Genomic DNA, 17,470 nt, shown 5'->3' on the forward strand with positions numbered 1-17,470 from the left:
CCTCCCAACTATTTCACTACAACTTCCTTTTGGTACAAAGTAGGGACACATGTAACTCGTATTCAAAAATGTTTGTGTTTATTCTTCTTTCTTCCTAGAGTTGTCACAGACCTGCAAGGCAGCATTGCATGAGGAAAACACGGTAAGTCTGCTGCAGATTTTAATACCTACTTGCATGTTAACTAGACTGGGTGGAAGTAAATTACAATAGATATTCTGATTTTAAAAGAAAGCATTTAATCCAGAAGGAAACAAGAATATGGTTATCTAAAAAAGTGCAGAAACAGCAAAACACATTTATTTTTCCATTTATTGGCACTTATTTGAAAAATAGCATAAATATTCAACAGAAAAGAGACAAGTTGACCCACACTCAGCTATTAAACCCCCCTATACTGACGTCTCTTCTAACAAAGACTGGAAGAGACACCAGGAGGTTAATTCTTAAGAAATAAGCAAGATTTAAAAAAAAAAAAAAAAAAGAGTCTTGCTCTCACCACAGAAGAGTGAACGCACAGCAACTCTTTGGCACAAACCTGAAACTGCAAAGCCAAACTTTGCCTCAGCAGAGAGAGCAAACAGAGCCCGGCACTCCCGTGAGCATCTGCTCGGGGACAAAGGGCAACTGCACTCGGGCAGGGACTGCAACCAGCAGGGTGATTATTACAATAATTTAAGAGGAATGATACCAGAAGTAAACCATGTCGTATCTTAACTAGAACAGAGTCAGACTATTAAATACATTCTATTTTCTCTCTACAATAAGGACACACAGAAATGGGTCACTGGCCCTCAGGTCGCCAGGTCTTTGCACTCCAAGTCATCCCTTTCTCATTTTGATGGCTGCTGTCAGTCAAAACTTCATCCATGTGAATCTTTCACAGCAGAGTTCAGGACAGGTTTTCCTCCCACTTGAGGAACTTTCCATACTTTTCTCACTTTATGACACATTACAAAGATTTAGCGTTTAAAAATAAAACATTTCTCCATTCTTAACCTCTCTGGAGAGAAGGTTTGAAACCACACAGCACAGATACACAGACATGTACAAAGAGGGACTCAGCTGGGAGAGCTCAGCTGCACAACCCCAGTGAGGGTGTCACTGCACAGTCCCAGACAGCTGTCCATAGGGGGGTCTGCAAATTCTCCCTCCTGGCTGGGGAATTTCAGAGTTGAGATCAGGATGTCTCAACACACTGACTTTTCAAGCATCTCTCATTGCCAGATTCCAGACTTCCAATCAGCATCTGAAGTTTTCAACAGCAGAAATGACTTGATGTCATTGCTTGAGGAAGTAACATCAGGAAATAAAACAGATTAAATATGTTTGATGGCCTCAGGCTGTAAAAAGGCATTCAAGATTCCTCACCGTATCTGTCATATATGAGGACAAATACTGACTTAAAATAATGCATCTCTGAAGTACTAAATACTAAAATCTCAGGATTTAATGTATTGTTCCAAACATTATCACTATTTTTCTCTATTAAAAGACCTTTAACAGAGCATCTACTACTTCTATATATGATCTAAACGGGGAAGAAAAAGAAACGAATGCCAGATACAAAGTCCCAGAAGAATGTTCCACACCTAATTTAGATTTAGTCACAACAGCAGTCATGATCATGAATAGAATCCAACATATAAATTTGACAATTCATCAATTTGTTCTTTTCTGACATCCACTGGAACACAGAATTGATTAAGAGCCAATCATAATAGAATACAATAATAGTAATAATAATCAATTTTCCCCCTGCAATATTCTCCCTTTCATATGAAGAAGAAAAAAATATATAAATATCTAACACTCTGGGAATAGAAACAATTAGCAAGCTGCTTCATTGGTTTTAGGCTGAGGACAAATGTGAGTTATCTGCTCCTCCACAGGCAGGGAGGACACAGGCTGCTGGCAAACCAAGTCTTCCACAAGCAGGACACATGTACAGTGTTTGTGACTCATGCCAAGGAGGTCACATCCACTGCAAACCAGCAGCCTGCTGGCTGACGTGAGCACCCAACGTGTCTGCAGCCCAAATGCTTCTGTATTGCAATAAATGTCATACAAATCACTAGAAAGGTGAATTCCTCCTCAAGGAACTGTTCTGGAAGTTTCTTAGAAGTAATGACATTGCTGGAAGTTCCTATGAGGAACAGAATGGGTTACACACAACAGAAAGTCTGGGCCTGTTTCCCGGTGTCCATCAGCAGATTCCTGCTTCTCAGTTCATCGGTAACTTGGCCATGAGATCCACTGGCAAAAATGGAGATCTGGAGTCAGAGAGTGACACTGGAGAGTCTGTGCTGGTGCCAACCTCAGCTGGGGAGTCACAGGAGGAGCCTGCACTGCTCCTGTTGTCATCCAGGGTGTGTGAGGACAGACTGAAAACAGAGAGACACCAGCATGAGAAATGAGGCACTGGCTCAGGGAAGTGCCCAAAACCAGCCCAAACCATCCCAGAGCCATTCTAAACACACAGGTGCATCTCTGAAGGAGCAGCAGGCCCTGTGATCTGAAATACACCTGCAGCTACACACAGTGTCACTTCCAGACTCACACTGGACACTGCCCATTTCCTTCTTTGCTCACCCAGAAGAGGGGCACAGATCAGAAGTTCCAGACTGAACAATCCAATGCCAGCTTTACTCCATCCTCAAAGCCCTGGGCCAGCACAACAGCCAGAGGCCTTTTTGCCAAGAGAGCCAATTATAAATGGTCCATCCTTCATTGTACTACGTATTTCACAGGACACAAATTCATAATTACAGGTAATCTATCATCAGTGATAGCAGCAAAGGGATTTTTTAAAAATTACCATCTCCTATACCAAAAGGTAGCAATTGAACCCACACTACTATCCCCACTCTAATCAGGGTGTGCAAAAAAGATGTGTTTTTAAAGGACCTTTAAAACATCTCTATGCTATTGCTACTCAAAGCTTCTGCATGACTTCAGTACATTAGCTGAGAGGCAAAAAGACAAATACAGTGAACAACCCTTGACAGTTGTGTAGGCACACCCTATGTATGATTAACCTTTTGACTAAAACACTAGATCAAAATCCCTTGCTATTACCAATCACTACAATTTTTAACAAAGTACTTTTTATCTCCTCCCAGCTCCTCTGACCCTCCAGGGAGGGTCAGACAGACTCATGTTCCTCTGTGACTAAGAACAAGGGAAAAGAAGAAAAACCCAGTTTAAAACCAATTCATCCAAAAAGCATCACATTTGATTGCAATTTGAGTCAGACTCCAAGAGCTATCATCCATGAGGTGTCTTTTCCTAAAAATGCTCAACACCCCACATTATCAGTCAGGCCTAGAAACTGCAGAATTGTAGGGAACATTGCTGCCTGTTTACTGTGATAATTTCAGTAACATTATGAGATAGCTCTATTAAAAAAAAAGACAAAAACAAGCACAAAAAAACTTCAAGCACTGTCACTGCTAGGAAAATAAAAAAGAAAAAAGAAAAGAAAAAATATTTGTAATGCTTCTGCTGAAAGGGACAATAAACAGCACAACATTTACCATGCCCCAAGGTCCACCTGATGTGCAGCCTCAGGGGTTAGCATGTTGCTGGATCCTTGGAATAATCTTTTTGGGTGATCTTCCATCTCTGTCACACCTTTGGGAAGAGATATTGGTGATAAAAATTATGACTCATTTAAACTAAAATCTACTTTCAGTGTACTTCTACAGAGCAAAGAGAATAGGGGCTAAAACTCACAATATTTCATATGTAGAACATAGAATTTAGATGCTGAAATTTTAAAGACTGTTTCCTGGAACCATTTTGTCCAAGCTTCAGTACAGTTTAGTGAATAATTAACTAAGGCTTAGATATCAGATATTTATTCTTCAGTAGTGAAGAATAATCTTTTTGTTTCAGTTTATCCAGCTATCAGTTTGCTGACCAGCTCCATCAGAGCAGAGAAGCTGAAAATAAGAAAAAGGAACAAGCTCCAGAATTACCACAAAACTTTTCTATTGACTTTGATTTCCAAACACTCTACAAGAGGAGAGGATAGATATATGCTTAAATAGGCTATGACAGAACTCAGATGAAATGTTTTAAAAGTTGTCTGAGAGCCAGAGGTGCTCTGTAACAAAGGTGAAGCTTGAAGATATAAAAATAGGTGCAATAAAATTTCCAAAAGTTAAACTTGAAGAAAAACGCAGGAAGACAGAGAATAATAAAGCTGTAAGGTCCCAACCAGGCCTGTGCATCAGCTTTGGGTTTTGAAGAGTTATTTTAAATGTACAGTACCTGTGTGCTTCAATTAACCAGGACTTTAAAAGTTTTCTGTTTAAGTTAAATATACCAATAGTTGTATTTCTTATTTTGTTAAGCAGGTTACATCAGATTTTTTGTCACATCTATAAGATCACAGAAATGGGGAGGAATTAGAACAAAACAATTCTTAGCTTTATGGAATTAAAAGCTTTATGGAACAGTAAAATCTAATTTAATGATTTGTCTGTTTCGTTGTATGTAATATGTTCTATTTCTAGTTACTTTTTGACTTATCAGCCAACTGGAAAGAATTATGAAGAAAACTATTATATAACTAACAAGTTGGCCTATTGTATTTGTCAAACCGAAATACTGTACCTTTTCTTTTGATTGATCCAAGAACACTTGGTCGAATGCAGTTAATTGGGCTCTGGCTTCTCCTGCTAAAAGAAGACAAATGCTGCACTGAGATCACCATTAAAAGAAAAAGGGTGAAAAAAGAATCAAAAGATATTCAGAAAGCAAACTACTGGGTAGAAACCAGTAAGAAAATAGGCATTAAAACAGCTTATCCAAAACAAGTCCTTTTTTCCCTTTTTTTTTCCCCTCTGACGATAGGCCAGGAAGCACAGAACTGAGCAGGAAATGTTTAATTACATTATTTCACAACTGGGGCAGTCTAAAAGCTCTCATCCAGGCACTGACTACATCTCAGTTGATAGGATAAACTGTGAGGGCCTAGTAAAATTTAATTGTATGCCCACATCACTCAAAGGAGTAACAAACCCTAAATCTGTTTGTGTTTTCTTTCCCTCAGAATTCAATTACTAAAGATGTGAATGAGAGCAATATAGAGACTACTTGGGAAGACAGATGCCACAATGCAGCCCATTTCCCAATGTTATGACATGATGATTTCAACAAATGTTTTACAACACTGTAAAATCTAAAGTCTACATGAGTATATGAAGTTGTGTTTGTGCTCAGAAATCAATTATGTATACAAAAAATTCTGGTATTTCAAATGCCTACTATGAACAAGCTACTTCTATTTTCTATTATTGATATGATCTGGTGACTTACCTTGAAAATCTCCTTGTTGGGCTTGGGCTGGGACTTGGAGGCAACCCACTGCTGCTCACCAGACTTTGCAAAGATGGTGAGAAACATTGCTGAGAGGAAAAGAGTTTGTGTTATTATAAATACTGTATCACTCCCATGTGGTAACAATTGATGCTTAACTGCAGAGAAATAAACAACTCGGTATCAAATTCAGCAACCAGTGACTGGGTATACTGAGACATCACTTTTTGCTACTGAGAAAAACAGAATTAAATTGGACAGATTCCATTTTCATGCAGATTTATTTCACTGTACTCTAGTTAAACAGACTTATTTGTTTTTTATTAACCACAACATTACAGCTGAATACTCCACAGTAATTCACATCCACAAGATGAGCAGCTGGTATTTTCTGGTTTGGGGTTTAGGGGGTTTTATTTACTCTCTGGTTTCTTGTTTGCAGCTGAGGTAGAAAGGAGCAGGTGGCTTAATCTTTTGCTACTAATTTGGTTGAATTTATTTAGCTCAACTTAAGACAAAACCATTATTACCACGTTTTGCTCACCTTCCCTATTCCTCGTGTAGGTGAAGGAGCTGGAGAAACTGGAACAAAGTCTACTTGCTTTGGTGATAGTGATTTTTCAAAATCATTGTCACTCTGTAAACAGTACACATAATTAATCTTGCAAGCAGGTGCCTTAACAAGAAAAGGACTGATTGGTGTGAAATGCCAAAGTTATCCTCCATCTTAACAATTTTTAGGCAGCCATTTATGAGCTTATGCTTAACAAAAAAAAACCAAAACAAAACAAAAAAGCCTTATATATCAGAATATGGAAGAAAATTTGAATAGGCAGACATCCATGCAATTTCCTTTTGACAAAGCAGCCCAAGGAACCCACATGTACCTTGAACAACTGATAGTTCTATGCCTCATTAGTGTGAAAAATTGCTGATCAAAAGCAGTGCTATACTAGCAACTTAACTGTAGGTCAAACTATCAAAGGAGATGTTGACATGAGAGAGTCTCTAGTGTCCTGATACTGATGATAGAAACACAAATTAAAGCATGAATGCATTACCAGGCTCAAGCTCTCCTCCCATGAGTGGCTCATCTGCATTGCTACTTGCACTTCTCTATAAAGAAGAAAAGAAATGTATTGTCCTGGGCCCACAGATGGCTGCAGTCACTGTTCTGCTTTGTCTTAGTGCTCACCTTTCACGAACGGTTTCCCTGTTCAGCAAATTCATTCCTTCTTCCTAAAAGATTAGCACATGAAGAAGTAAGGTCAAAAAAACCCCCACTTTTTTCCAGCAAATCAGAAAAACTATGGTTTCACTTCACTTTGGCTTGTGGAAAATTTAATTCAGCTCGGTTAAGCAACAATAACTTCAAGTTCTCATCCATGGAAAGGAGTGAGGAGGAGAGGATGAGAAAGAGATGCAGCAGGAGAGACCATCATGTAAGAAGTGCTTATGTGAGCTGGTTGCTTCCCAAGCACCTTTATTTTCATTACTAACCAAGAGAGAGCTACAAAACTGAATAATGATAGTATGAACCAGAAATTCTCCACATGCCAGAACATCTCTATGCAGTCTTGAGCAATATAATTTTACAAAGGGGACACTAGCACAGATAAACCTCAAAAACATGGCTGGGTTCTTACCTTACTCTATGGATTAGTGACTAACTAGACACTTGTCAGCATCTCATTTGCAATACACTGCATTGCACACAATGAATTCAGGATTCAGTGAGGGTTTTTTCTAAAAAAAACTCCATAAAATATTATTAAAACGGATCAAATATATAAAATTAAACTAAGCATTAATACCAAGTACAAACTAGACTCAATCTTCTCTTAAGCAGACACCATTCCTTAAAATTAACTGAATGCTACCCAGTTTGTTCAGTGAATGAATAGGTTCCCTAATTCCAGAGCAGAAGTTCAACTATACACCTTCACAATCCTCATCATAAGTAGGAGGAGTCTAACTTCTTCACCTGTGTGATAATTTGCTCAGATTTGAAAGAGATCAGAAGTGAATCTCACAGGTTTTCAGTGAGTATACAGAACATGGAATTAATTCCATCTAATGAACCTAATGGTCGAATTAGAAAATTACACTGTTTGCTTTAATAAATGGATGGCACAAATATGAATGCAGAAGCATTTTCCAGACGACTGAATTATCAAATTTTACTGCAGGTAACAGAGCAGACCCACAACAGTTAATTCCTTTGCTCTCAGCATATTTCTCATTATATCTCCCTGCTCACTGCAGGAGGGTTGGACCAGATGACCTTTAAAGGTCCCTTTCAACCCAAACTAATTTATGATTCTATGATATTTACATATTCATCCTAAGCTTTTTTATATTGATAAAAAGAGCTGTACAACTGACCTGAGTGCTTCAGAGTCTATTTAAACCAGTAAATTATTTACATAATGAAAGCAAGAAGTTATTTTCTTCAGGATTACTGTGCAACTACCTTAAATAACCGAGGTAGGAAGCAGAAGTGCCTTCCACCACTCAGGCACCATACTCTAAAAATGCTGTCTGAAGCATTAAATTGTTTTCTTAACTTTTGACCCTGTAAAAATCAAGTCTATCCATTGAAAACTAGCCAGCTAAAAGAAAAAAATTTAAAAAAAATAAAGCATCTTCAAGTCAATGTTATAACCATTCCACTGTCAAAAATTGGAAGTATAAAATGAAGGAGACACAAGAGTTTGGGCTTGTTGATTTTAAAGCTGGAGTGTTCATCCTGCAGTGTGCTGGCTGGGAGCAGAGCTATTTGAGCCTGCTCAGATATTCCCCACACCACCCCCCTTCCTGAGTGTTTGCTCTGCTGCCCTTCCCCCTCTGTGCCTGCTGTGACAGCACAAGTACAGGGATCTGGATAAGAAAATTATACAGATGAAAAATAGCCCAGCCAGAAGAGTACAGACTATTTTTCAGCCAAAGTGCTTCCATATCCTGCTCATTTTCTGGCTGCACAAAATTCTTGTGCCAACCCAAGTTAAGGAACACTTTGTTATTGGCCTCGAATATTTATGCTGGCACTGCTGCCAAAAACTTGGTGAAACTTTACCCTAAGGGTTTACATTAAAGGTTTCCTTTCTAAAATGTCCATTTTAAGAATTCTCTCTCTGCTCAAATCTTCTCTTTGCTGTAAGATGCATTTTGCTTCATGAAACGTGGAACTGGGCAGGCAGTTTGAAAATAAAATCTACAGCCAGTTGAAGGGCATTAAACATTGACTGCAAAAAAACCCCAGCCACCTATAAAAAACTCATTTAGAAGAATCTGTGCTTACTTGTTTGATTTGATGAAGACGGCTGCTGGGAATCCGGATAGGAGACGATGGCACAAACTGCAAAACAAAGTCACATACAATTGAAAGTACAGCAGAAGGGAGGGAAAGGTGCCATAGAAATATTAGTAATGTTGCCCCAAACTAAAAATAACCTAATTTAAAAATATATATCACTTATATCATCCTCAGTGTATATCTAACCTACATTACTTACTTGCAGTAACATGTTAATATATATTTCCACATTATACTGCTTTGTAAGCTCACAGATGCTAATTGGTATCAGCCTGGCTTCCATTCCATTTCCAGGCAACTAGAACTGACAGCTTTCCCCACAGAATGGAGCTGCTTTTCACTAGCACACCGTCACCCCGAGTATACATATTGGCATAAATATTTTCCTTTATGTGATTCAGAATATTTATTTTCATTTAAGTGATCCAGAATGCTCTCCAACAGATTCTTTAAAATACAATGCATTGTACAAAAAGGTTCCTGGATTGTTGTCTGCCTATAAATGAGTACTTTGACAGGTGAAAAAAATCAGCTATTAGAAGGTTAACAAAGGGTTAAATGCTTTCTTTATGGTTTCTCGAGAGCTTCACCAATTTGGGTGAAATGAGAGAAGACGTCACTAAAAATGGTCTTCTGTTAATGTTGACAGTTTTGCATCAAGATCTCACTGGAATGCTATGATCTAAAACTGCACACCCAAAACCGAGTAATTTAAAGTGATTATTTTCTCAAACTATAATTTTTTTTCATATATTTCCCATCCCTCACATTGTCAACCCTCAGTTGATTTATGTCATAGCCGTTCAGGGAACAAAAATTCTAAACCAAAGCCTTGAATAGAGGTTTAACTTCTCTGTAAGAAGAAAATCCCTCCAAAAAATAAGGTGTCTTTTCAAAACAGATGTGTTCAGCAAGTAAGGCTTGCATTATTATAGGTGTTTTTATACTTCGTTCATTACAAGGCTTCATCTCTTCACAAAACATTACTAGAGCTCTTCATCATGCTGAGGCTGGAGAACCAACAAACATTCAGTTAACTGTTACTGCACCATCTTCTAAGAAGTGCCACGGAGAATACAAGGATTTTGCTGCCTGACAGGGTAAGTTAACACAGACTACTAATGCTTCATACATCCAGAACCCTCCTTCTAAAAAAACAAACATGAAGACATCACACCCTGCTTCTCACAAAAGAATTCAGCCTATCAGGCTCACACAGAGGATGACTAACATTTGTGCCAGAATTTAGTCATCCTAATATATAATACTAAAGTCTAACAGCTATAATATTTTGATTTGCTACTTTTAAAGTCCAGTTTAGGCCAGCTTTACTATTATACTGGGCTCCCAAAAATCCTGTGCAACTAATAAAAATTCCTCCAAGCTGCACCAGCCAATGCAGACCTTGAGCTGACCTTGATTCTCACACAGAAAAAAGGATTTGGACAATAGTGCATTCCTGCCTATTCACTCTGTCATTCCACAGTAGAAATGCATTTGTTCCACTCATTATATTCTAATTTTATGACTGTGAACCACATACTTTAAGGTTTGACATTAATACAATATGTACAAAAACAGTGGCTTGCAGTATAAAACAAATAATATAAAAAGACAATTAAGTGTTCCTCTGCAGGGTCTGATGCACTAACACAGCTCTGAGGATCCTACATCTTGTTTCCAACAAGTCATCAGCATTGCTTTGTCAGTGTGTAAAACTCACTTTTTGCCTGTTTGCATCCTTTGATTTAATTCTTGTGAAAAGAAACCTCTGTCAATTTCAAAGCACACTTGCTAAACTGAACCCATTTATTAAAATTACACTACTCAAATCTCCAATGCTTTAGGATAGCAAAAAGATTAATAAAAACATTATGAACCATTAGGTATGTCAGGAAAGGGAAGGAATCTTCCCCCTTACTGCAGTGTGTCAGATACTGTGCTCCAGTGCAGGTAAAGTCTCAGCAGTGCCAGGCTGGCAGGAGCCACTGCCCAGGTGAGCAGGGGCTGCCCCTGTGCCTCTGCCCTGCCCTGCAGTGCCCTCTGCCTCCTGCCAGCACAGCCACCTGTGGGGCCACGCTGAACCCAGCAGAGAAATTACCTGAACCCAGCAGAGAAACTACCCGATTTAAAAAAAAAAAAAAAAGAAAAAGAAAAAATTTAACATCAACTTCTGCCGAAATAGCACCTAAACATCTAACCACAGACCCAACTGCTCTGCCTAAGCAACAAAACAAAAACCCCAGCCATGCAAAACAAAGCAAAAAACCACCAAAACATTTACTCACTGGTATCTCCTGGAAAAAAATAAACTGCAGATACTGAGCCTGGTTAACCCTTCCTTGGCAATTACAGGTAGTGTCAGAAAACTGCAGATCAAGCCCCAGCCCAAATGGCACCACTGCCCTTGCAGTTAACATTATAAACCAGCTAAAGTCTGAGATCTGGAGAAGCTACTCCCAAAAACAGATTGTGGAATTCAGCTGAGCAACTGGGACAGCACTGAAGATGGAGTTGATGGTATATGACCTACAGTTAACAGAGATTTTAGCAACTCCCAGTGTTCCCCTGACAGGGAACACCACACAGATTAGACAAACATTAATCAGCTTTTTTCCACGAAGTTTAACAAAATGTAAAATTTAAGCTGTGCTTGTAATACTTGTAATAAAGAAGTTTCAGATGCTTACTGAATCTTTTAACCCTCTTACAGCTTACACTGCAGTGAAACTTGGATTAGTTTTCTTAAATATAAAGAAGTGGGTTTTGAAATACACTCTATCACCTTCTTACATAAAATTTAATTTACAAAAGTAGATGTGATCTAACTCCTTAGAATATCTTTAACATCATAAAACTAAATGTAATTTTTTGCTATAGGAAGAATACCAGGGAAGGTTAGTTAGGGTCCTTGATGCTGAAAGTTTAATTCTATCACAAAATCATTTATCTGTGGGTAATGCTGGTTTAAGACCACAGAAGGATGAGAATCTCTAAGATCCTTTCCAGTTCCATCCTCCCTGCCATATTCAATAGAACCATAACCCAGGTAACTCAAAGGAGCATTTCAAAGCAGAAAGGGCACTGATCTAGCAGTCAGTGAGGAACTTGATTTTTAGTGTAAGTACAATTTCATGTATTTTGTCAGCACCTGATCAGCTGGGAGTGAAGAAGAAGAACACTTTTTAATAACATGAATGTGAGGAGAATGGTTAGGAACATCATCCCATGAAGATGGAAACACTGGTTAAGTCCAGGAGACTGCAACACTTATGAGTGGCAGGCAGAAGAGCAGCCCGTCAGTGAATTAGCTCCAGCTTCCCAGCAGTTCTGGGCAAGGCATCCTGAATTAGCATCTTTTTAGCCCAACAATTGAGGATCTTTAGGAGGATACACAATAAACTGAGCTTTTGCCTTTGTTTTCTTCTCTTCTTGCCTGACCACAAGCACAAACAGATTTACACTAAGCTGCCACCCTAAAAATATGAAGAAAGAGATTTGATTAAGAAATCTTGACCATAACACTTTCTTTTCAGTTTTTTCATCCCAGCAGGAGAAAGGCTTTTCCACCAATTTTTTTTTCATATAACTATTCTGGTTATGTTACAGATACAATCTTTGCTGAAGTATTTGTCTGCACTTTTTTCTTAAGCATCAGAAATCATTTAAGACACTGATAACTGCTAACAGTACAGTTATTTAATTAGTTTTCTTAGCAAGCCACCTTTCTTACTCTACTTTGGAACACCTATTTTACAAGCAAAGTTATGATCACAATGAAATACAAGCGTTCTCCAAGCCAAATGATCTGTAAGTAACATTTCATTATAGCTACAGCATGTTAATGTCATGCTCTAGAGCCTTATTTCTGAAAGCAATGTGGTATTAGTTTCACAGACTGCAATCTAATTTTGTTTATTCCTGTTTGCACACTTGTGCTTGGCACCTGTTGGGGTTGGTGCAGGAGTTTTCTTACCAGGCTGTGCCGATTCATGACCGTGGTGCTGTTCCTGCGGGTGCGCAGGACGCTGCCCTGGAACACCTGGGAGTTATCGCTGCGAAAAGAAACATTTGTCAAATGCAAAAGCCATTTCCTCCCGAGCCAAAACAGCACCTCTTCATAGCAGCTCAGTTGCAAGTGCTGTGACAGCTCCCCTGTCGAGACAAAGCACTCCAGAGACAGGTAGGTAAGGACTCTTTTAGATTTTTGGCAGAGTGCAAATCATCTCGTTCATCCTCCAATTCCCAGCTACTTCAATTAATGATTCCAGTTAATCATTTTGTGTCTTCAGAATAACTGAAGAATTGTTTAGACTGTGGGGATTTATTATGTTTGGAATGGCTGCTGCTTGTATAGTGCTTCAAATGTCATTCAACACAACAAATGTATAAATGGCTGGTAAGCAGTAACTGAAACCAGCTTCATCCCACAGAAAAAACAGAATTTAAAAAATACAGCATCTTGATAAATCTTATCACTACAAACATATAATATCTTCTGAACATTTTTCTAGGAAAAGTTAAATTAAACTTACAGCAAACCCAGTTTTTAAGGCCCCACAGCAGTGTATCCCTTGAATTGGTATAGGATTATTTATTTGACACAAAATGAATTTCTTTCTCAAGGCAATTTTAGTTCTATTGATTCCTAAAGCAAGTTTTACTGGTCATGTCATCACCAGTGTTATCAACAGCCAATGATCAGCACTTAATAAATGCGACCGCAGAAATAAACTAAATTTTATGGTTGCTAGAAAAAAAATATTGAGCCATAACCCTACAATCCCCATGCCCAAAAATCAGTGAGGAACTGCATAGGTAAACAAATCCAAATGTAAGACTGTAATTAGATTCGAATTACAAGAATTCACATTGTATCTTTTTTTTTTTTCCAGCTGCTAACTTGGGATGAACAAAAGCCCCCCACAAATACAATTTCTTAAAAACTAACCTGACCAACAGCCCTACCTCGCTGTAAGTACTGATAATCCTACTGCACTTTCATGAAACACCATTGTCAGAATCCTCTAGTTTAAAACACACCAGTTAGACACATAAGTTTTAGACAGCTTTTATGTAGCTGTAAATAAAAAACAAATAAAGCTTATACTGTGAAATAAAAGCCAACAGCAATTGGCATAAGCACTGTACTTTCTGCCAAGAAAAATGCATAGACTCTCCTTCTCCAAAATGTCAAGTACATAGGACCAGACATCATTTACAATTTTCCAAGAAGTTTCACTCAGCTCACACCCACAAGACATCAAACAGCTGCCATTTGACAGAGGTGGAAGAGGAGAAATTGAAGGGATCCATGACATGATGTTTGGAGATGAGTTTTGGCTGAGGCCAACAGCCACAATTCTTTTCAGTGTAAGTGTACTGGTTGGCATGCAAACACAAGACAAACAGCACATCCTGAAATCCAGGGTCTGAGTCAAGAAAACAGGTTGGAACAATCCTGTTCCACTTCACCATAGCCTGAGTCCAATAGTCAGTGCTAACCAGCAGAGAGGGAGAGAAAAAAGACCTACAAATAATCCTATCTTTAATCTCCCTGGAAAAAATACCAGAACTGGTCAGATCTCAGACTTACTTTTCACAGAAAACAGAAGTTCCCATTAAAAATCAATTTTATTTGGCACAAAATCAAGAATTAAAAGTTTTGTGAAATATAACTTTTGTGATCTAAAATACTTACATATTAAGTATGTAACTCTTCTCTGGATCTATGGCAACTCATTTTCCAAGTTCCTTACTAAAAAATAAAGTCTAAACAGGAGGCAGAGGAGAAAAAGCAAGCTGTGTAAGAGCAAGAGCTTTTGTTTCAGTTTACCCAACAAAGCCATTCTGGGAAAAACTGAAGTTTCTTGCCAAGAGCTGCAATCTTGCAAAAACAGTATTCTGCTGGAAAATTCCAAACTAACAGGCAAACCACTGCAACCACCTCAGATTAGTTCAATGGTATTTCAGTTTTATTTGTATGAACACCTAACTCATAGTGTATGCACAGTGTCAAGGCAAGAGCTCAGGCTTACCCTTCTATCTGCCCAAATCCTGAACTAAATAATTTGTTTGGTTTTTTGGGTTTTTTTTAAGAGTCAATTTACAAAAGGCTGAGATTATAAAAACATCTTGTCTCAGTTATACAATTAGTTTACCTGCTCAGAAACCTCCCGGGGGGAGCTGCCATACACAACCCTTCCATACTGCATCAAAATGTAAAATGGAGTTGTTGCATTGTGATTATGTAAAAGAATCAAAATTACATTCACTTAATATTAAATCACGATGTAATAGACAAGAAGTAGTATTTTGTCTGAACTGTCAGACACTGTTTTAATCATTTTGGTAAAAGAGGTATATGAGATATGCTCATCACTTGATATGCAGTTCCTTACAGAAACAGAAAAAATCAATCCACCAGGAAGTACTTATCAAGTAATACACTACAGTTTATGAAACTTACTGTCAGTATGAGCTCCCAAAATACCAAGAGCAGCACATGGACCACCTCGCAGTTGGATGGAAACCACACCATGTAGCAGATGGGGCATCCCCAAACTCCTCAAGAGCCCAGAGAAAAGAAACAGCCCTTCGGGTTATAAACTTATCCAAACAAAACCCTACCTGTCTGAAAGCTTTCACCTGCCCCTTGCCTGCCACTGCCACTTTCTGTCCTGTCGGCTGAAGAGAGCCAGACCTGGCGAACACCCAGCCCTCCTGCAAGCGGACCTGCCACAGGCTGGTGGCAACATCCAAGCACAACTGTCTACACAACACATTGTATTTCCCCCAGTAATGCATACTACAGAAATTAGTATCACCCAGGAAAATTCCTGGACACCTGACACACTGTTTTACCCTAAATGTAAAACTTACGTCAAGGTCCCGTGAAATGACCTTCCTGACCAAATTTGCCTGATTGCTCCGAAAGCATGTAATCATACAGAGAGCAGTGATTTATTTTGTTCAGACGTGATCCATTACAGAAATCATCGCGATTGTTATTCGATGTATAAGAACAGCCACAACTCTGACGTTGCGGACGGTGTTTCTGTGCAACACACAGCAGACCTCGGTGAAAACAAAGCGTTTCAGTAAAACCGAAGCTCGTCTTCCCGGGCTTCCTCGCACCCCTCCATACGGGGAAGGAACAGGATATGTTCCCTAAATCCCTCCCAGCCTGGGACAGCGCTCAGGAGCCCACTTTTCCCCGTGGCGCCGCGGAGCATCCCCAGAGTCCCCGCACGGCCGGGCCGGGCCGGGAGCCCCCCGGGCCCCTCACCTGAGCCCGTGGATGAGCGGGGCGCTGTTCGACCGCCTCAGGCCGCCGCCGTCGCCCGGGGCCGCGGCGCTCCCCGGCGGCAGCTCCAGGTCCAGCTCCATCTTCTCCTGAGCCATCGCGGCGGCTCCGGCTCCTCCCGCTCCGCCCATCCGCGGCCTCAGGCCGCCGTTGCCCCGGCCCTGCCGAACCCACGGGCGAGGGGGCGGCCGCGGCAGCGAAGCCGCATCCCGGGGCTCCAGGGGCGGCCCGTGCCCGCTGTTCCCGCTGATTCCCGCAGCCCCCGCGGCCCCACGGGCCCCGGGCCGCTCTCCCCGCCCGGCCCCAGCGCAGGCGGGCCCGGCCGCAGGGCGCAGGCGCAGCGCTCCGGCCGGGCCGCTCGGGCACAGCTCTGGCAGATTTGAGGTGTCCGGAGTGTGTTTGTTCTCCACAGCTCTGGCAGATTGAGGTGTCCGGGCTGTGCTCGTCCTCTGGAGCTCTGGCAGATTTGAGGTGTTCGGGCTGTGCTCGTTCTCTGGAGCTCTGGCTGATTGAGGTGTCCTGAGTGTGCTCATTCTCCAGAACTGGCAGATTTGAGGTGTCCGGGCTGTGCTCATTCTCCACAGCTCTGGCAGATTTGAGGTGTCCCGGGTGTGCTCATTCTCCACAGCTCTGGCAGATTTGAGGTGTCCCGGGTGTGCTCATTCTCCACAGCTCTGGCAGATTTGAGGTGTCCGGGCTGTGCTCATTCTCTGGAGCTCTGGCAGATTGAGGTGTCCGGGGTGTGCTCATTCTCCAGAGCTCTCTCACCGAGGGCCACAGCACTGATCACTACCTAGTGAAAATATCGCCTCTGAGTTCACACCAAGCTGTTGTTGCTTGCAGAAATACCAGTGAATGGTTCTGTGCAGGCCCAGACAGTGCTAGGAATAAAGAGTAAAACCAAACCTTTTCAAAATACTTTAATATCTACTTGTGGCACTAGTTTATACCTAGAGAAGGTTGTGGTGAAATAGGTTGGAAGATCAATGCAGCACTGCCTGGTGGACAGTGCTGAGGCTCCTAACCCTTGGGAAGAAGTGGGGAATCTGGTTTGCCTTAACGGGGCATTGTCTGTAGAGTCATGGAATGGTTTGGATTAGAAGGGACATTAAAAATCATTTTGATCCAACCCCCTGCCATGGAGAGGGACACTATCCCGGGTTGCTCCAAGCCCCATCCAACCCGGCCTTGGACACTTCCAGGGATCCAGGAGCAGCCACAGCTTCTCTGTACAACCTGTGCCAGGGCCTCACCACCCTCCCAGGGGAGAACTTCCTCCTAATAGCCAACCTAAACCCACTTGCTTTTGATTTGAAGCCATCCCCTCTTTTCCTGTCAACCCAGGCCCTTGTAAATAATCTCTCTCCATCTTTCTTGTAAATTTCCTTTGGGTACTGGAAGGCCTCAGTTAGGTCACCCCAAAGCTTCTCTTCTCCAGGCTGAACATTCCCAGTTGTCAGCCTTTCCTCATGAGAGAGGTGCTCCATCTCTTCATCTGTTTATAGTGAGAGTTTCAGGCAGTCTT

At 40.7% G+C, this 17,470-nt stretch overlaps 1 protein-coding gene across 4 annotated transcripts; it reads right to left on the bottom strand.

The window, feature by feature from the left end:
* Nucleotides 1-56: 56 nt before the first annotated feature.
* Nucleotides 57-16,270, bottom strand: LOC106859857 (P2R1A-PPP2R2A-interacting phosphatase regulator 1). Of its 4 annotated transcripts, none has more exons than XM_014887403.2 (10): nucleotides 15,928-16,270; nucleotides 12,616-12,694; nucleotides 8,625-8,681; nucleotides 6,519-6,562; nucleotides 6,385-6,439; nucleotides 5,868-5,960; nucleotides 5,324-5,412; nucleotides 4,619-4,680; nucleotides 3,535-3,631; nucleotides 57-2,382 (listed from the first exon to the last, which is right to left on the bottom strand). In XM_014887403.2, exons 1-10 carry the CDS (start codon nucleotides 16,074-16,076, stop codon nucleotides 2,223-2,225), a joined length of 885 nt encoding a protein of 294 aa, XP_014742889.2. In that variant the 5' UTR covers nucleotides 16,077-16,270; the 3' UTR covers nucleotides 57-2,222. The 4 variants fall into 4 exon arrangements, with proteins under 4 accessions (XP_014742889.2, XP_088029266.1, XP_014742878.2 ...); XM_088173140.1 differs by having other exon boundaries at nucleotides 3,535-3,646; XM_014887392.2 differs by having other exon boundaries at nucleotides 4,619-4,683.
* Nucleotides 16,271-17,470: the final 1,200 nt, after the last annotated feature.

The sequence above is a fragment of the Sturnus vulgaris genome, chromosome 14 (genome assembly GCF_052056855.1).
Source record: "Sturnus vulgaris isolate bStuVul1 chromosome 14, bStuVul1.hap1, whole genome shotgun sequence".
In the NCBI taxonomy this organism is placed as follows: Eukaryota; Metazoa; Chordata; class Aves; order Passeriformes; family Sturnidae; genus Sturnus; species Sturnus vulgaris.